The 18786-nt window shown below is 57.1% G+C and overlaps 2 protein-coding genes and 1 non-coding gene across 18 annotated transcripts in view; 1 reads left to right on the forward strand and 2 right to left on the reverse strand.

Moving 5' to 3' along the window:
- Positions 1–463: 463 nt before the first annotated feature.
- On the reverse strand, positions 464–536 carry TRNAR-UCG (transfer RNA arginine (anticodon UCG)). Its single transcript has one exon. It is a non-coding gene; the product is annotated as a tRNA-Arg (tRNA).
- A 248-nt stretch (positions 537–784) lies between these two features.
- Positions 785–18544, forward strand: POLG (DNA polymerase gamma, catalytic subunit). 8 transcript variants are annotated; one of them, XR_015150073.1, is made up of 24 exons: positions 785–934; positions 1666–2436; positions 5269–5464; positions 6356–6520; positions 6617–6763; positions 6911–6990; positions 7801–7983; positions 8089–8243; positions 8468–8594; positions 9513–9749; positions 10663–10783; positions 10936–11022; positions 11325–11432; positions 12867–13027; positions 13741–13794; positions 13899–14016; positions 14406–14541; positions 14631–14877; positions 15826–15948; positions 16064–16232; positions 16354–16562; positions 17051–17177; positions 17349–17509; positions 18030–18544. XR_015150073.1 is itself a non-coding variant. In XM_086364613.1 (23 exons), exons 2-23 carry the CDS (start codon positions 1826–1828, stop codon positions 18086–18088), a joined length of 3654 nt encoding a protein of 1217 aa, XP_086220739.1. In that variant the 5' UTR covers positions 785–934; positions 1666–1825; the 3' UTR covers positions 18089–18544. The 8 variants fall into 8 exon arrangements, 5 of the variants coding, with proteins under 5 accessions (XP_086220739.1, XP_086220742.1, XP_086220740.1 ...); XR_015150074.1 differs by lacking the exon at positions 17051–17177 and having other exon boundaries at positions 11284–11432; XM_086364613.1 differs by lacking the exon at positions 17051–17177.
- The window catches only part of FANCI (FA complementation group I), a 64745-nt gene continuing 63729 nt past the window's right edge, over positions 17771–18786 (reverse strand). For all 9 annotated transcript variants that reach the window (XM_086364607.1, XM_086364606.1, XM_086364605.1 and 6 more), the window contains one exon: positions 17771–18454. In XM_086364607.1, the coding sequence (XP_086220733.1) occupies positions 18374–18454 (81 nt within the window). In that variant the 3' untranslated portion in view covers positions 17771–18373. The remainder of the gene's footprint in view (positions 18455–18786) is intronic.

The following is an 18786-nucleotide window of genomic DNA, read 5'->3' on the forward strand; positions in this document are numbered from 1 at the left end:
GCCATCCAACTATCTCATCCTGTGTCGTCCCCTTCTCCTCCTGCCCTCAATCCTTCCCAGCACCAGAGTCTTTTCAAATGAGTCAGCTATCCGCATCAGGTGGCCAAAGTATTGGAGTTTCAGCTTCAAATCAGTCCCTCCAATGAACACCCAGGATCCAGTTGATTTAAAATCGGAGTTCCCGCAAAGGATGCTCCTGCTTCTCTACCAGTGTGGGGGTATGAACACGGATGGTACCTTTTTAGAAATGGACCACCACTTCCGCTCACCTCCATGTAGCTGTAGCAGGTAGAGGAACAATTTCACAAGGACACTGCCGGGTGGGATGTGGGTGCAGTTACTTCTTCAGATCTGGGTGTTCCCAGACATGAAAGAGGGGTGATAATCCGCAACAGCGTTTCCCTACGGTCCTATTACTTGAATTCCTAAGAAAGGATAAACCAAAAAGCAACTTTCCCCTTTGCGACCGCGGCAGGACTCGAACCTGCAATCTTCTGATCCGAAGTCAGACGCCTTATCCATTAGGCCACGCGGCCGCCCGCTAGCTAGTACTCTTTGGACAATCTAAAAAGTATTATTACCGCCCACCGGCTTGCCTGGGACTAACCCACCTGCTTCTTGAGCAGGGGAGGTCGGACCTTGATTCCCAGAGTTCCGCAGGGGAAGGTCCATCCGGAAGTCCTTTTTCCCCCCTACGGGCGGACCGGTCTACTTGTGGCTCTCCTATTGGTCGCGCTAGGAGTCTCCGGCCTGCCTCTTGGGTAGCCGCGGGACCTAGCAGGGTACAGACGGGAAGTTGCCCCTGCCTGTGAGGCGGATCGTTCGGGTGGAGGCCACAGGCCACCCCGAGGCTGCACAGGCCGCGCGGAGGGAGCCGGGGCGTCGCCAGCCTGGGTTCGGGAGCCGCAGACCAGAAGGCACCGGGCGGACTGAGGTTTCCGGCGGGTTCGGCGCAGGGGGGCGGGCGGCCGGGTCGCTGAGCGGCGGCGCGGCCCCTCCCTCTCCAGTCTAGGAGCGCGGCCCTGGGCTGGGCGGAGGCTCGTCCCAGCGCGCACCGCGGCGCGGCCGCCGGGCTCAGGCTGGCGGCCGAGGGCCCCTGCGGCGCGCTGGGCCAGGGCTCGGGCGGGGGTGGGGGCCCCGCGGGACTGCGGCCCCCTTGGCGGGCTCGAACCCGGGCACCGGCCCCTAAGGGCGCTAGGCCCTCGGGCTGCGGCGATCGGGGGGCACCGGCAGCCACCGTTTGCTGAGCACTTGCCGAGGGCCGTGCCCCGCGGCAGGTTCGCCCTGTGTCACCCGAACAGCAGTCCTGTATGACCGGTAGAACCCAGTCACCCCATTTTACAGAGTAGGGAAATGGGGGCCTAAGCCGCCTGCCCAAGGTCAGACGTCTCGGAAGAGCTGGAGCCGGGATTCAAACCCTGGTTGTCCCCACCAGAGTCTTGCGCTCTTAACCACTACCGTCTTCTTCTCTGATGAACTTAACGTGAACCTCGGTTTTCCGAGGGGTATTGGTATTTCCCAAGGTTGCTTGATGATCAACTGAGAACATGCACCTAAAGGCGCTAGTCACCCTGCTTTGGGACGCAGGCAGTGCTCGCGGAAGGAGGGCTGTTAAGATCGCACGTGCTCTGCATGTTGGTAACACTGTACATCTGTCTCCTTTAGGATTTGTGGGTGGAAGGCAGGCATGGTCAGAACCATTTCCCTGGCAGGAAAGCGGAGACAGGACGTGTCCCTCTCCACGTCTCTCAGCCAGTGAACGCTGCCAAGCTGGAGCCCAAAGCCAGGTGTCCTGACGCCCACCGAGGGGCTCCCTGCACCCACCATGAGCCGCCTGCTCTGGAGGAAGGTGGCCGGCGCCACCGTCGGGCCAGGCCCGGTTCCAGCTCCGCGACGTTGGGTCTCCAGCTCCGCCTCCGACCCCGTCCCCAGCGACGGGCCGCCGTCGCCGCAGCCAGTGCCATCCTCGGTGGGCGGGCAGCTGCGGCACAACCCCTTGCACATCCAGATGCTCTCGAGAGGGCTCCACGAGCAGATCTTCGGGCCCGGCGGGGAGAGGCCCGACGAGGCCGCGGTGCGCCGCAGCGTGGAGCACCTGCAGAAGCACGGGCTCTGGGGGCAGCCAGCCCCGCCCTTGCCCGACGTGGAGCTGCGCCTGCCGCCCCTCCTCGGGGGCAGCCTGGACCAGCACTTCCGCATCCTGGCGCAGAAGCAGAGCCTGCCCTACCTGGAGGCGGCCAACTCGCTCTTGCAGGCGCAGCTGCCCCCGCGGCCCCCGAGCTGGGCCTGGGCGGAGGGCTGGACCCGGTACGGCCCCGCGGGGGAGGCCGAACCCGTGGCCATCCCCGAGGAGCGGGCCCTGGTGTTCGACGTGGAGGTCTGCTTGGCAGAGGGAACCTGCCCCACGTTGGCGGTGGCCATATCCCCCTCGGCCTGGTGAGTAGGGAGGGGCCAGGGTCAGGGGACTTGAGCCCTCGAGGGGGGCCCCCACTCTGTGTCTGACGGGTGGGTTTCCAGGGACTGTGGACTCAGTGGTGAACTGAAATCAGCTCGACCCCAGCTTTGATAGAGCTTACTTTATGGTGGGGAAGGTGTGGGTGGTAAAGGACACCCTAGCAAGTGTCAGGTGGTGATGGGCTCAGCAGAGTCCCAGTAACATGTACTTGAAGCTGACTGGGAGACCATTTGAGATTACCTTGATTTGATGCCTTTACCCCTTCCCCTAATAGCTTCCTGAAAAGTTAGTCCAAGACATTTGAACAGTGTTTCTGTTTGGGGATGTCTGGTTATTTTGGGCAGGAGAAACTTCCCTTTGGTGGGAATGTCCCAGGCGGTATAAGACACTTAGTGTCCCCAGCTGCTCTCTTAAGTGCCAGACCAAATCCCGCTGCCCCCCCATTTCAGTTTCCAAATACCCCTCCCCTCAGGTGACACCTTGCTGATCACCCCTAGTTGAGAAACACTTCTTCCATCTCCCAGCCTCCCAAGTAGGCCTGCAGGCATTTTGGTCCCCCAAATGTATATTCAATCACTCTTTTCTTTTTGAGTAACTTTCTAAGTGCTACCCAAGTTTCTTTTTCAAACAATGATGGCAGTACTGTTTCTCCCCTTTTTTTATTCTTCATTCCAGGATTAAAATACTATTTACAACCTTAATGCTTTCAGGCATGGCCAGCAAAAAAAAAGTTGGCAGTTTCTTTATTCCTATTGGAAGCTACATCTTTGTAAAGAAAGCTGCGAAATGTTAAATATGCAGTTGAAAATGGTGAAAACATGGCTAAATAGATAAGGTAGGCATTAATGGCTGAAAAGAGCAAAACCAGATGATTCCTTATTGATTAGTTCCAGTTAAGATGAGAATCTCAGAGCTTACTATGTAACTTGATGGTCAAACTAGAGGGAATACTCTCCATCATTTGAGAAAGTAAAGTAGGCTGTGGTGGCTGAAAGGAAATTAGGAAACCAGTGATAAGAACTGTTTTTTGATCTTTCGGTCATTCTTGGCCAGTTTACCTCTAGTCCCCTTTTTCTTTTCTCTTCTTCCTCTCCTGACGTTTCACCTCTTTCTCTTCCTGTCCTTTCCATCATCCTCTCATTCTCATACCATTCTTGCCAGTGGTACTGGGGGGCACCGCTCAGTTTGCCTGGCAGTGGAAGTCATTACTGAGGACCGGGCTCATACAGGGCCTTCCTCCTGGGAGCCTGACTGTGGTGGGGGCAGAAGGCTGGGGCCCTGACAGCAGCCCACTTAACTTTGGCATATCCCTGGCACCTGGCTGTCTAACGTCAGATGCCTGAGCAGCCCGCGGTTTCCAGTGGAAGGGAGAAGCCTTGCACAGGCCAGAGGGCAGCTTTCCCAAAGGCTGCAGGTGAGGGCTTTGGTCATGAGACCGGAGGGACACTGCACAGGCTGTCAGTGCCAAGCTGAGGCTCACAGGGAAAGTGTAGTGTTAATGGCGTTGGTTCTGACTCATCTTAAATATGCCAAAGGTGTTTGCATTTTGGCTTTCTTCTTTTTTATCACAAAAATTTGACAAGATGGCTCTCATGCACAGCTGCAGACCCAGATCTTGACACCAGTCTGGCTTTTTATTGCAACCAAAGTCCCTGTCATCCCTGCAGCCTCTGATATTTGACATCCTTCAGCCTTTTCTTCCGTGTTATTAAGGGCTTTGACATGCTGAATTGAGAGGGAAGGAGGTTGCAACTCGAGTTCCTGAGCATTTTCCCATCATTTGGGGTGTGGGTTAGATCTCACCAGGTTTAAAATTAGGAACCACTTTTTGCTGGTAATGCTCTCCCCGAGAGAAACTAGTTTTATGTTTGTCATTAGCTGTTGTGACAGATAACCCCTCCTCCCCTCCATAAGGGACACAGGGAGCTTGCTTGCAGCTGTGGTGGCCACACAGGTGGCCTCGTCACTCACTTTGGTGCTGAGTGGCCTTGACCCTTTGGCGTGATCCATGGTTCACAAGAGGCTTTTTGCTCAGTGGCCGTTTCCCTACACTTATCCTTGTGGATCTTGAGCAAACTCCGGCCTTTTCCCGAGTCAGTGTCAGGCCCCCAACAGACAGCACTCACCCCCTGTCCACCCCACCCCCCAGCTCTAGCACGTACTTCTAGAACATGTGCATACATCTCCTCCTTTCTGGCACTTTCCCTGGTCTGTCACTGGGGGTGGTTGCTCAGAGGCCCAGCACCTTCTCCAAGGTGCATGACTTGCTCTTTGTCCTTCGGAATCTTTCCAGCCGTCAGATGATTCATCCTGTACCTGTGTGCAGCGTTTGTCTTTTTTTGTTTTTTTTTTTTGCCACTTTCAATTAAAAAAAAATTCCACTTTGGGTCCTATTATAATTGTCTGTCCCCTTTATTAGCTCTTTGAACATGAGCTGTTTCATGCTCATAGATGTGAGGGGTTGGTAACATTCATTAAGACATCTCAGAGCCAAGCACAGACTTGGTGAGCCCCAGACCTAACAGACATCTTGATGGCCAGGCTGCATGCCCGTCTGGGACACCGGGGACTGTGGCGCGTAGCTGCCTTCCTCTCTGTGGAGGTGGAGAAGTAAAGAAGGCTTTGTAACTCCTCCTCACTCCCAGCACGGCCCCTGACAGCACCCCACCCGACCTCCAGCTCTGTGAGGGTTAGGAGACCTTGTCCCCAGCTGCTAGCGCAGGACCTGCATGTGGTGGAAGGTGTGCAGTGGGGCTTGAGGAGCGGGGCGTGCACGTCTCTGGGCTGAGCCTGCCTGCCTCTCACCTCCTCAGGTATTCCTGGTGCAGCCGGCGGCTGGTGGAAGAGCGTTACTCTTGGACCAGCCAGCTGTCGCCGGCTGACCTCATTCCCCTGGAGGTCCCTGGCAGTGCCGCCAGCCCTGCTCAGCGAGACCGGCAGGAGCGGTTAGTGGTGGGGCACAATGTGTCCTTCGACCGAGCCCACATCCGGGAGCAGTACCTGATCCAGGTAGGGATCCTGGGGCTGACTGCAGGTCCTGGCTCGGGGTGGGCTCGGAGCCCGGCTTCCAGTGGCTGGGGAAGGACTGCGTGTCCTGGCTAGTGCCTCCATTGCCTTTGTAGCAGCTCCAGGGCCCCCTGCTGACCAGCCCTGCCCGTGGTCCTTGTGCCCAGCTCTTGGGTCCCCAGCATCCCTGGCACAGGACCTGAGCTGTCACAGTACTGATGGCCCTTGTCTGTATGCGGCATTTTAGAGCTTGACCTGGGCTTTGGAGGCCGTGGGCCCCACAGCCTGGGCAAGCGTCCTGCCTCAGCCACTGGTGAGCAGCATGTGCTTCTTGACACCCCTGAGCCTCAGTTTCCTCTTTTGTAAAAAGAGGGAGATAGCAGAAGTTGCATCAAAGGATTGCTGAGAGGGTTTGAACAGTGCACATGTCAGACACCCAGAACCATAGTGTGGCACTTCCTGAGTTTGTGGAAAGTGCCCCAGGAGAGGTGGGGCAGGTGGGAGCAGCCTTGGCCTCCAGCTGCAGATGCTGAGGCTCAGACAGCCTTGTTAACTTGGCCAGGGCCTCATAGCTGGTGAGTGGCAGGGCGGGGCAGCCAAGCCTGATAGCTCGGAAGGCTTGGTTTAGGCCCCTCTGTTCCCAAGGTGCCTCTCAGCGCTGTTGCTGGGAAGGGCCTTGTGTTGGGACTGAGCCTGGCCTGTGCCTTCCAGGGTGGCTAGGATCTAGAAGGCAGGCCCCTCACAGGTGGAGGAACAAGCACCAGCAAGTTTGAAGACACTGCGTCTTGAGCATCTAGCTGTGTGCTGGGAGGGGGGCTATGGTGGGGCTGGTGGGCTGAAGCACTGAGCTGGGGTAGGCAGGCCCCTCCGCTGCAGCCTCTCCCTACTCCTCAGGGTTCCCACATGCGCTTCCTGGACACCATGAGCATGCACATGGCCATCTCGGGGCTGAGCAGCTTCCAGCGCAGTCTGTGGATGGCTGCCAAGCAGGGCAAGCACAAGGCCCGGCCCCCTACTCAACGAGGCCAGAAGTCCCAGAGCAAAGCCAACGGCCCACCGGTGAGGGCACAGTGGGCGTGGGGGGACCCCGTCACAAGCCTGCCCATCTGGCTCAAGGCCACGCTGACCTGCCATGTCCCTCGCTCTGGCCCCCAGATCTCGTCCTGGGACTGGCTGGACATCAGTAGTGTCAATAACCTGGCAGACGTGCACGGCCTCTACGTGGGGGGGCCTCGCCTGGAGAAGGAGCCCCGCGAGCTGTTTGTCAAGGGCAACATGAAGGACATCCGTGAGAACTTCCAGGTATGGCAGGGGGTGGGGTGCTCCGGGGGTGCGGGCAGGGGCAGGCCCCTAGAGGCCCTGGGAGTGTAGCTGTCACACCTGACCCTGGGCCCCAGCGGCAGTAGTGGGATGACTGCCCACCCTGCGCCTTCCTGTCGCCTGTGCCAGGACCTGATGCAGTACTGTGCCCAGGACGCGTGGGCCACCTATGAGGTTTTCCAGCAGCAGCTTCCACTCTTCCTGGAGAGGTGAGGGAGTGCCCCTCTGGGAACCCCTGGGGGTCAGTGGGTTCCCGGTGGTACCTGGGCCCATTGTAGCCAGGTGCTGCTGGGCCTTTCTCAGGCTGGGGCCCTCAGCCTTTCTGGCCTGAGAGCACGGAGCTGCTCTGTCCAGGGGTGGCCACCTGGGCCTTGGGCTCTCGGGTGTCTACAGAGTCCTAGAGGAGAGGTCCCAGGCTGTGCTTATTTCATGGTCTGCTCAGCGCCCTCTCTGAACCCAGATCCTGAGCCACGGGCTTCACGTCCATCTTGGTTATGTGTCCTAGTGAGTCAGTCTGATGATGCGGTCAGAATTGGAAGCCTCAGCCAAACCCGGTTCTGATCTTAATTGTCCGGTCCAGCTCATGTGACCTTGGGCAGGGCAGTTGGTTTCTCTGAGCCCTGGTGGTCTTGTCTGTGAAGCACACACAGGCATACTTGACTATCCAGTTGTGAGGCTCTTGTGTGACACTTTGTGTGTGTGGAGTTGTTAACGCAGCGTCTGGCTCCTGGTCATTACTCAGCATGTGGCAGCCACCTCCATTTTTGTGAGCTGTCATTCCCACATTATCCCTGAAGATGGAATGATATCCCTATTTTATAGATGAAGGAACTTGGGCTCAGAGAGATGACATCACTTATGCAGGGTCTCATGGCTGGGAAGTAGGAGAGAGCTGGGGTTTAAACCCCTGTCTCTCTGATGTGGGTGGTTGGGTTGAGGATTGCCAGGCCGGCTCAGGGCTTGGGCCAGAGCCTTGCCTCCCGTGGTCATTTATGGCAGCCCTGGTGTTTGTCCTGAAGGTGTCCCCACCCGGTGACTCTGGCTGGCATGTTGGAGATGGGTGTCTCCTACCTGCCCGTCAACCAGAACTGGGAGCGTTACCTGGCGGAGGCCCAGGGCACCTACGAGGAGCTCCAGCGGGAGATGAAGAAGTCGCTGATGGACCTGGCCAACGACGCCTGCCAGTTGCTCTCGGGAGAGAGGTAGCCAGGCCCTTGGGTGGGCAGGGTCCTCCTACAGGGGCCGGGCAGTGGGAGGCCTGGCCTCTGGCGTGGCCTTAGCCCTGCCCTGGTGAACTGGCTGTGCAGGTACAAAGAGGACCCCTGGCTCTGGGACCTGGAGTGGGACGTGCAGGAGTTCAAGCAGAAGAAGGCGAAGAAAGGGAAGAGGAGGGAGCCGGCTGCAGCCAGCAAGTTGCCTGTCGAGGGGGCTGACGCCCCTGGGGACCCCAGGGATCAGGAAGGTGGGGAACATGGGCGGGAGGCGGGGAAGGGAGGGGCCCTGGGAAGGGCCTGGGACCCTGGGGTCCCTTGGCAGTGGTGGCTCCAGCCTTCCAGAGAAGAACCCACGCCCCCTGCAGTGGAAGCACAGAATTCGAACCACTGGACTGGACCGCTGGGCAGGTCCTGGGAGGGTCTTTCTGAGATACCCTTCCCTGGTCCTGATTGTCCTCCCCACCCTGTGCAGACCCCGGCCCCCCCAGTGAGGAGGAGGAGTTCCAGCGAGATGCCACAGCCCGCACCTGCTTGGAGCAGCTGAGGGGGACCACAGAGCTCCTGCCCAAGCGGCCCCAGCACCTTCCTGGACACCCAGGGTGAGCCCTTCCCCTCACATGTCCAGAAGCCACCCTATCCCTCCCTCCACCTCGAGACACCCGTATTCTGGGCCCCAGCACAGAGGGTAGTATGCGTATGCGCCCCTGCTAACACGCTGCCATCTGTTCCTGCCATCTTCCTGTCCTGCTGTCACCCCTGGGTCCCTGGGCTTGTTCACTACAAGTGCACTAAGCACCTGCTGTGTTCTGGGCCTTACTGCAGCCTCTGAGGGGCAAAGAGAAGCATAACTCCTTTCTAGTAGCTTCTTCCTGGGAGGAGCCAGCCTGCGCTGGAGTTGATATCCATCATGAGACAGGAGAGTCATCAGTGTCGAGGCAGAACCTAAAACTCTGCCTGGTGAAATCAAGGAAGGCTTCCTTGAGGAGGTGACCTTCATTCTCACCCCACAAAGTGGCAGAGATGGGAAAATAGGGGCATCCAGACTGAACAGCAAGGGGCCAATTTTGTGTTTCCCTGAGAGGAGGCCCCCTTAAATCTGTGCCCTGAGTGCCTCACTTGCCTAGCTCTGGCATTGGCTTTGGTGAACAGCCCGTGAGGGATGGAGCACTGGGGGCCCTGGTGTGCTTCTGGAGCAGCAGAGGTCGGGTAGACCTGTGCGCTGCTCTGGGCAGTTCCCCTGGTGAAGTGGAGCTTGGCGAGGAGTCTTGCCCTTGGCAGTGTGTATGGGTCCTGGAATAGGGAGCTGACACAGGATCTGTCCTTGGGGAATATTTGAATTATTCTAGGGGCCTCCATGGGGGTCCTGGCTGAGTCCCAGTGGGAGGGGGTGGTAATGTCAGGCTGAGGTCACCAGCAGGCCTTGGGATGGGTGGGCATTGTCACGGGTGGAGAGAGCCTTCCTCGTTACATGCTGTCCTCCCCTGACTGCTGTGACGCACTCTCTGCTGGCGGTGTAGGTGGTATCGGAAGCTGTGTCCCCGGCTCGATGACCCTGAGTGGACCCCTGGCCCCAGTCTCCTCAGCCTCCAGATGCGGGTCACACCTAAGCTCATGGCGCTGACCTGGGACGGCTTCCCTCTGCACTACTCGGAGCAGCATGGCTGGGGCTACCTGGTGCCCGGGCGGCGGGACAACCTGGCTCAGGTGTCGGCCGGCAGTACTCCCACGTCGGCTGGGGCGGCCTGCCCCCACACGTAAGGCTCTGGCTCGGGGAGGAAGGGGCTGGCATCTCGGGACCCTTCCCCTTGTTGGAGAGGCCAAGCCCAGCTCGGGCTAGGGTGAGGAGCCTGAGTTGGAGTGTCTGGCTTCTAGTTCTTTTTTGATGGCAGTCTTTCTGTCCAGGCCTCCGAGCCCTGTTGAGTTGAGAGCGTGGGGTTGGAGTGGGAAGGGCTGAGGCCCTGCTCAGGAGCCTGCAGCCCGGCTGTCCGCACAGGAACACGTAGAGGGCGGGCTGGAGGCTGTTGAACGTGACGGGTCTATGGACTTCGTGTGCCTCCGTTGAGTATCATTTATCGAGCACTGGTTATCTTCTGTGTTAATAAACCCATTACAGTGCTTCCTCGTTTGTTCCCCAGGCAGCCGCATGAGACAGGGTGGTTATCTTCATTTTAGAGCTGGCAGAAGAAAAGGCCATGGGGAAGTCTCTTGTCTGAGAGCCCAAACCCTTGAGCCTTTGACAGGCAGGTGCTGGGGAGAAGCCATAGTGCGTGAAGTGGCCCAGAACTGAGGGCCCTGGCTCAGCAGGGCATTCTGACCCTGCCCGCCTGTGGGGCCTGAGGACAGAGGGATGGGGGTCGGCCTGCGCCTGTGAGCTGAAGAGTGGGTGCAGGAGCCAGCCTGGGGTGGGCCTGGCCCTGACTTCCCGCTGCCCTGCTCCCCACATGCTCTTCTCCCGAGTCAGCCTGGGCCTCGAAGCCCAGCCTGCCAGCAGCGTGCTGTCGTTCTCAGCTTGTCCCTCGCTATCTATGAGCTGGGGAGAGTGCTGTCCATTCCTGCCTCAGGGCCGCTTCTGGGGACTGAACAGGGAACGGTGGAAGGCACCCGGCGAGCGGCCTGGCCCGGAGGGGGCCCGCGGTAATCAGGCTGCGGCTGCCGTTCTCTGCACAGAGCCATCGAGTCCCTGTACAGGAAGCACTGTCTTGAACAGGGGAAGCAGCAGCTGGAGCTGCCACAGGCAGACCTTTCCGAGGAGTTCCTGCTGTCCGACAGCGGTGCCATGTGGCAGACGGTGAGGGCGGCTCTGGCTCCAGGACGGGGCAGCCTCTGGGTGGGGGCCGGGCGCCAGGGGCACTCATCTGCTCACTCACCCCAGAGTGGGGCTGGCGGACGTGGGCCAGCCCAGCCCCCTGCTTTACTCGCTTGGTACCTGGGCCCCTCCAGGTGGAAGAATTGGGCTGCTTGGAAGTGGAGGCCGAGGCAAAGATGGAGAACTTGCAAGAGGCAGTCCCAGGTCAACCGCTAGCTCCGGTGAGCTGGGCGCCTGCTCAGGGCTTCTCTGGGTGGGTGCTGGCTGGCCACGTCCTCCTGTTGCGCCCAGGTAGTGCTTTCCCCCTCAGTTCCCAAGGTTTTGGGGGGCTGGGAGATGACCACCATGCCCTTAGGCAGCCCCACCCTTGTTGGAGGCCAGAGAGGGAGCCTGAGACCGCATGGCCATCCTGTCTTTTCCCAGCTGCATGCCATTTCAGGCCCTTATTCCCACCCCTACCCCATGGCCCTCGCTGAATGCAGGTGCTGGAGCAGGGCCTGATCTAGGTGTGTGGCCCCCACAGACTGCTGCTGGTGGCCCCAAAGCCAGCCAGCCAGCTTATCACCATGGCAACGGACCCTACAACGACGTGGATATCCCTGGCTGCTGGTTCTTCAAGCTGCCTCACAAGGTGTGTGTGCTGGTTCACACCCTGTTTCGTGGTGTCCTGGGGCACATAGTAGGCCTGCAGAGTGACTCAAACCAGGAGACGGCCTTGCTGTGGGAATGCCAGGAGTAGAGGGGCAGAGCATGATCTCGGACAAAAGTTGCCATCTCTCTGAGCCTTTGTTTTTTTTCTAAAAATTGGGTGGCAAGGGGCCTGATGGCAGAGTTAAATGACATAAGGCTAGAAAAAAGAGAAAAATGACATGGGGCATCTCTTTGTGACCCCATGGACTATAGCCCGCCAGGCTCCTCTGTCCATGGGATTCTTCAGGCAAGAATACTGGAGTGGGTTTCCATTTCCTTCTCCAAGGGATCTTCCCCACAGGGATTGAACCTGGGTCTCCTGCATTGCAGGCAGATTCTTTACCATCTGAGCCACCAGGGATGTTTTCGAGCCTTTTTCTAAAAATTGAGTGGCAAGGGGTCTGGTGGCAGAATTAAATGACATAGTGCGAGAAAACAAAGATCATCGCATCCGGTCCCACCACTTCATGGGAAATAGATGGGAAAACAGTGGAAACAGTGTCAGACTATTTTTCTGGGCTCCAAAATCACTACTGATGGTGACTGCAGCCATGAAATTAAAAGACGCTTACTCCTTGGAAAGAAAGTTATGACCAACCTAGGTCGTATATTCAAAAGCAGAGACATTACTTTGCCGACAAAGGTTCGTCTAGTCAAGGCTATGGTTTTTCCAGTGGTCATGTATGGATGTGAGAGTTGGACTGTGAAGAAGGCTGAGCGCCGAAGAATTGATGCTTTTGAACTGTGGTGTTGGAGAAGACTCTTGAGAGTTTCTTGGACTTCAAGGAGATCCAACCAGTCCATTCTGAAGGAGATCAGTCCTGGGATTTCTTTGGAAGGAATGATGCTAAAGCTGAAACTCCAGTACTTTGGCCACCTCATGCGAAGAGTTGACTCATTGGAAAAAACTCTGATGCCGGGAGGGATTGGGGGCAGGAGGAGAAGGGGACGACAGAGGATGAGATGGCTGGATGGCATGACTGATTCGAGGGACGTGAGTCTGAGTGAACTCCAGGGGTTGGTGATGGACAGGGAGGCCTGGCGTGCTGCGATTCATGGGGTCGCAAAGAGTTGGACACGACTGAGCGATTGATCTGATCTGATCTGGGCGAGAAAAAAGAGAAAAATGACATAGAGCATGTCAGGGGCCTAGTACCACATCTGGTGACTGATGGCTGTTACTGGGAGGGGAGCTGGGTGTGTGCCTGCATGTGAATGTGTGTGTGTTTGCGCCCATGTGTGTGTGTATGTTGCAATCAGGGATTTGCCCCAGACTGCTCTGCTGGTGGGGCAGTCTGGGCTCAGTGTTGGGCAGTGCCTTGGGCACTGGGGATCGCAGCACACCTCCAGGCCCCGCTTCCTCTGCTCTCCGCAGGATGGCAACAGCTGCAATGTGGGCAGCCCCTTCGCCAAAGACTTCCTGCCCAAGATGGAGGACGGCAGCCTGCAGGCTGGCCCAGGAGGCGCCAGCGGGCCCCGGGCCTTGGAAATCAATAAGATGATCTCATTTTGGAGGAACGCCCATAAGCGTATCAGGTGGGCCGTTGGGGAGGGCAGAGACTTGCTGCTATGCGTGCCTCTGACCAGGTCACCGCTTTCCTGGGATCCCTTCCCCTCCCCCCTCCCTACCCCCCCAACCCCGGGGCCCTGACAGCCTGTACTACAGCACAGGGCTTGCCCGGTCTGGAGGCCAGGCTCTCTGTGGTCCTGTTGCCGTGCACCCACGGACCAGGCTCTTTCCCTCTCCAGCTTTAGTTTCCTTGTTATGTAAGAAGACTAGTACTGTAGGTCCCTGAAGGCCCCTCCCAGCCCTGTGAGGCCCCTTCTGTGAAGGGCTAGTGGCCTGTAAGCTGTGTTGGGGGCTGGGTCCTAGGCCGGGAATGGCAGATGGATCAAAGTCTAGTTCCATGGTGGAGGTGGCTGCCAGCAGCACGCTCCTGTGAGAAGAGTCTGGCAAGGGCTGGTGACGTCTGCCCTGAGCGTGGAGGAGGCAGTGGTGGCAGGGCTGCAGCGGGGTGCCTCACGGTCACCCCAGGATGCAGGCAGAAGTGGCCTCAGCTGCCTGGCCATCTCCTTGAGGGCTTGTGCTTCTGAGTGGTAGATGGCAGGGCCCAGCCCGAGTCAGGTCAATGGAGAGGGTTGAACCGGCCGGGCACAGAGGGCACGCAGCAGAGCAAGGTAGTTGAGAGCCGTGTCGTGAGGGGGTGGCTCCTGCCCCCATGGCTGTGCTCAGCAGCGTGTCCCCACAGCTCCCAGATGGTGGTGTGGCTGCCCCGGTCTGCGCTGCCCCGGGCCGTGACCAGGTATGTCCTACTGGGGTTGTGGGAACAGGAAAGCTGAGTGAGGCGGGTCCTAAGACCAAAGCCAGCTGTGGGGATTCAGGTCCTTCCCCCCGACACCCCCACAGGCATGCCAACTACGATGAGGAAGGCCGCTACGGGGCCATCCTGCCCCAGGTGGTGACGGCTGGCACCATCACTCGACGGGCTGTGGAGCCCACATGGCTCACTGCCAGCAATGCCCGGGTACGTGTTCTTTGTACGTCTGGTCTCCCTGGCCTTCCTCTCCTGTCTTGAGAAGCTGGGGTTGCAATGAGCCTGTACTAAGATCTGAGTCTGGCGGGACTCAAGTCCAAATCTGGCATCACAGCCCCTCCATTTGTTGGGCAGATAAGTTCTGGGCACCAGCTCCTGGCCAGGCATGCGTGGCACAACTTTTGTGGAGTCTGCATGGGGCTGAGTGTGAGCCAGGCATGGGGCAGGGGATCTTTACCTGGAACTAGCAGAGCTGGCTGCATTCCCTAAAACCATGCCTTTGGGAAGGGCCACCACATCTCAGTCTAGTCAGGCCCCGGGGTGAGCAAGAGGAGTCTCACCAGGTACCTACGTGGGGTATGACCTCCCTCTTCCCACAGCCTGACCGCGTAGGCAGTGAGTTGAAGGCCATGGTCCAGGCCCCGCCTGGCTACGTCCTCGTGGGTGCCGACGTGGACTCCCAGGAGCTGTGGATCGCAGCTGTGCTGGGAGATGCCCACTTTGCCGGCATGCATGGTGAGCGGGAGCCAGGGCTGGAGCAGAGTGGAGGCGGCCTGATGCCTGGCCGGCGGAGCCGCCTCTCTCACTGTCGCCCTGCCCCCCAGGCTGCACAGCCTTCGGCTGGATGACCCTGCAGGGCAGGAAGAGCAGGGGCACTGATCTGCACAGCAAGACAGCAGCCACCGTGGGCATCAGCCGTGAGCATGCCAAGATCATCAACTACGGCCGCATCTATGGGGCCGGGCAGCCCTTCGCCGAGCGCCTGCTCATGCAGTTCAACCACCGACTCACGCGGCAGGAGGCAGCTGAGAAGGCCCAGCAGATGTATGCGGTCACCAAGGGCCTCCGCCGGTGAGTGTCCCCCCTTCCCTACCCCTGGGCCTCAGGCTTGCTTTATTGTCTTTGCTGCGCCTGTCTTTTTGACCTTCCCGTTGCCTGAGCCCTCATACGGCCTCTGACCTAGCTCTAGGTGGGTTGTCCTTCGGTTGTGATGTTTGCTCGCTTCACAGTCCGTTTTCCTCATAGCCGTGAGTTATCACTGAGTGGTTGCAGGGTGCGTGCTCTGCTCCTGCAGAATAAACAGTAATGTGGGGGTTGCAAACCCACATGCTCACAGGGCATGAGAGCAAGTGAGAGGGGGAGCAGAGTGTTGTCCAGGGAGGTGAGAGGGGAGACGGGGTCGGGAGGATGCTCTAGGGTAGCGTGTACTGGCGGAGGCAAGGCAGTGACAACAGACATGGCTGGGTCTTAGTCGTGGAGACCTTTGAAAGCGTCATGGTGTGGACTGAGGGGTGGTGGGGAAAGCCTGTTGTACCTGTGAGCAGGTGAGTGACATGACTGGCCAGCAGGGGACTAGCCTGGTGTCGTCTGAAGCCGCAGTGAAGCTGTGAGTCTAGGGCAGCAGGGACCGAGAAGGGTGAGCCAGGCTGGCTGTATGTCCTGTCTTCTGCCTTTCTAAATGCTCTTCCCACCCTCACCCCAAAATGCAGGGTGATAGCCTTTGCTGCCTGCTGGACTGACATGACACCTGTTGGTCACTGGGCAGTGCAGGGTTGAAGGTTTAGGACAGTAATGGTCCCCTGTCCTTTATCGGGCTACCTTCAGGAAGCCCACAGAATCCTGGGATCCTGTCTAGGCTCTGTTTCTGCCTGCTGTGTGATCTCAGAGTCACTTAGCATCTCTGAGCCTTTTGACCCCAGGGCGGTTGTGGAAATGGAGTGGAGTTGAACACGCCTAGCCCAGGGTTTGGCACAGAATAGGCATTCCCGTGGAAATGACGGTTGTGACGCTGCCCCCCAGGTACCGGTTGTCAGATGAGGGCGAGTGGCTGGTGAAGGAGTTGGACCTCCCTGTGGAGAGGACCGAGGACGGCTGGGTTTCCCTGAAGGATCTGCGCAAGATCCAGAGAGAAGCTTCAAAGAAGTGAGACCCTTCTGTGTGTTCATGTCAGTGGGAGGGTTTGGGCTTGCCCGGGGAGAGCTGGCGTGCTTTTGCCCTGATATGGTGAAACACAAAGCTTGCCCTCTTTGTTCCCCAGATCGCGATGGAAGAAGTGGGAGGTGGTTGCTCAGCGAGCCTGGATGGGGGGCACAGAGTCAGAAATGTTCAACAAGCTGGAGAGCATTGCCACATCTGACATACCGCGTACCCCGGTGTTGGGCTGCCGCATCAGCCGGGCCCTGGAACCCTGTGCTGTCCGCGGGGAGGTATCGCCACCCTCGGAACGGGGCAACGGGGGCCTCGGAGGGCAGGGCTCCTGTGCCGCCTCCTGCTCAGGAGGGAGCTGCTTGTGGTCTGGCCCTCCTCACCTGTGCCTTCCCTCCCCAGTTTATGACCAGCCGAGTGAACTGGGTGGTGCAGAGCTCCGCGGTGGACTACCTGCACCTCATGCTTGTGGCCATGAAGTGGCTGTTCGAGGAGTTTGCCATTGACGGGCGCTTCTGCATCAGCATCCACGATGAGGTTCGCTACCTGGTGCGGGAGGAGGACCGATACCGCGCGGCCCTCGCCCTGCAAATCACCAACCTCCTGACCAGGTAGGCAGGGCCCACGGCTCCTCCGGCCTGAGCGTCTGTCAGCTACATGGGGCTTGGACCACACTGAGCACAATCTGAATTTTCATGCCCCCAGGAATAAGTGTTTCCACTTTTATCTCTGATTTTTAAAAACTACGAAGTCTTAAAAAGACTGGCTCAATATTTAGAAAAGATTTTTGGAGACTGAAAGTGTTGTATCGCCAGACTAGATCACTGGGGTGGTCAGGAGGTGGGAGGGGAGTTCTCAAACTGTGCTCCCCTTGGAATACAGCTTTGTTTTGAAAATCAGATGACAGGCTTTTCTCCAAGTATCTCAGAAAATTGAGGTACTTTTTCATTTGTAAACATTTATTCTTAAGTGCCAAAAGTTTGCTATTCTGTTAGTAAACAGAAAACATCGTTAACAGGGAAGCTCAAGTATACATATTGAGTTAATTTCCTTGTAGTAAAATCCCTAGTTTATATGATTGTATTAACTGATGTTACAGTTCCATGTTGATCTGCCACTAAGAACCAGTTTGGGAACCATGGCCTGTCCTGATTAATGGGTATATAATGAATGTTTACAATGATCAATACTGCTGCCCTCGTCTTCTGACCAAAGTGGGAAAAAAGGTGTGTTTTGAGTCCACAGTTGTACGCGAGTGTCTCAGCGGGAGGTGCTGGCCCATCAGCTTTCTTCGCTTGCACAGAGCCGGCTGGGCAGGCCCTGCAGGCCACCTCCTGGGAGATGGGTCTTGTTCATAGCGGGGGCGCGACTGCTGCAGGGGATCGGGTCTCTTTCAGGTGCATGTTTGCCCACAAGCTGGGTCTGAATGACCTGCCCCAGTCAGTGGCGTTTTTCAGCACAATCGATATTGACCAGTGCCTCAGGAAGGAAGTGACCATGGACTGTAAAACCCCTTCTAACCCAACTGGGATGGAAAGGCGATACGGGATTCCCCAGGGTGAGCACAACACCTTCCTTCCTTATTACACATGGGACGGGAGGTGGACTAGAAAGTGGTCTCAGACAACAGAGGCTTGGGGACTGGAGGGTAACCCCTATCTTGGGCTATGTACTGGGCTGGTTCGGTTTATAACGGGCCCTGAGTCCAAAGTGAGCATAATGTTCAGATCACAAAGGCATGTGTTTCTAGAAAGATGTTCCTAGTAAACGAAGTGTTTGACTCCGGTTTCTTTCTTCTTTAACCACACACACACACACAAAAGATTTAAACGAGATTTATTTTAAAGTCACAGTGGGTTCTTAGGTGACAAAATTATGCTCTGAATGCCAAACAAATTAGAAAGCTTAAAGTCTATTTAAAATGTATCTAAGACAAACATTTTATAAATAAAGAAAACAGATCCTCCCCAAATATGACCCTACCATTCTTGGCAATCCTTTTTGACCTTAACATTAAGCGTTTCTCACTTCTGACTGCTTCGTGAGGGGGCATCCTAACGAATTGCACTATTTTTCAGGTGAAGCGCTGGATATTTACCAGATAATTGAACTCACCAAAGGCTCCCTGGAGAAATGAAGCCAGCCTGGACTATAGCCCTGCCTGGAGGCTCTGTATTTGCTCCCATGGAGCTTCATTGGGGCAGTGCAGGCTCCTAAAACTCAGGCTTTCAGCTCTGCTTTTTGCAAAAGGGCTGGCCTGAGGCCAGCCATTTTTCAGTAGCAGAGCCTGCCAAGAATGATTGCCTCTAAACTGAAGGTGCAATTGAGTTCAGAACCAAGATGCCAATGTGGTGCAGGCAGCAGGACAAGGGGGCATTGTTGCTTGTTGGGTAAAAAGAAAGCAGAAGCCCCAAAGTTCACATTAACTCAGGCATTTCATTTCCTTTTTCCTTTTCTTCTTGGCTGGTTCTTTGTTCTGCCCCTCATGCTCTGATGCAGTGCCCTAGAAGGGGAGAGAAGTAACGCTGTAACATGAGAAGCCTGTTCAGAGGCAGTGGAAATAAAAACAGAAATCCTTTATCTTCTCATCAAAGCCTGTGTTGGTCATGCTTTCTCCCCCGTCCCACTCACGGGAGGTAACTGTTGGAGATGGGGGCAAGCTCTGCAGCAGAGCAAGGTGGTGCTGACTCCTTCCCTTTGGACTTCTGTAATGACGCAGGGAACACGGTGACAGAGAAGGGGCATCAAGATGCTGCAGAACTCCCCTGAACTCAAATGCCAGGGAGGCAGAGGCAGTGGACAGGGCCAGGTGTATTATGGCTTAGAGTGTGGTAA

The sequence above is a fragment of the Bos grunniens genome, chromosome 21, assembly GCF_055505025.1.
Source record: "Bos grunniens cultivar Pamir isolate PY7600 chromosome 21, Bosgru_T2T1.0, whole genome shotgun sequence".
Classification (NCBI taxonomy): domain Eukaryota; kingdom Metazoa; phylum Chordata; class Mammalia; order Artiodactyla; family Bovidae; genus Bos; species Bos grunniens.

Bases quoted from the DNA above. Each gene is read 5' to 3' on its own strand.
- POLG (XM_086364613.1), top strand. From the start codon at position 1,826: ATGAGCCGCCTGCTCTGGAGGAAGGTGGCCGGCGCCACCGTCGGGCCA. The intron at 11,433-12,866 runs GTGTGTGTGCTG...TGCTCTCCGCAG, and splicing joins TCTTCAAGCTGCCTCACAAG to GATGGCAACAGCTGCAATGT. The intron at 14,542-14,630 runs GTGAGCGGGAGC...CCTGCCCCCCAG, and splicing joins CCACTTTGCCGGCATGCATG to GCTGCACAGCCTTCGGCTGG.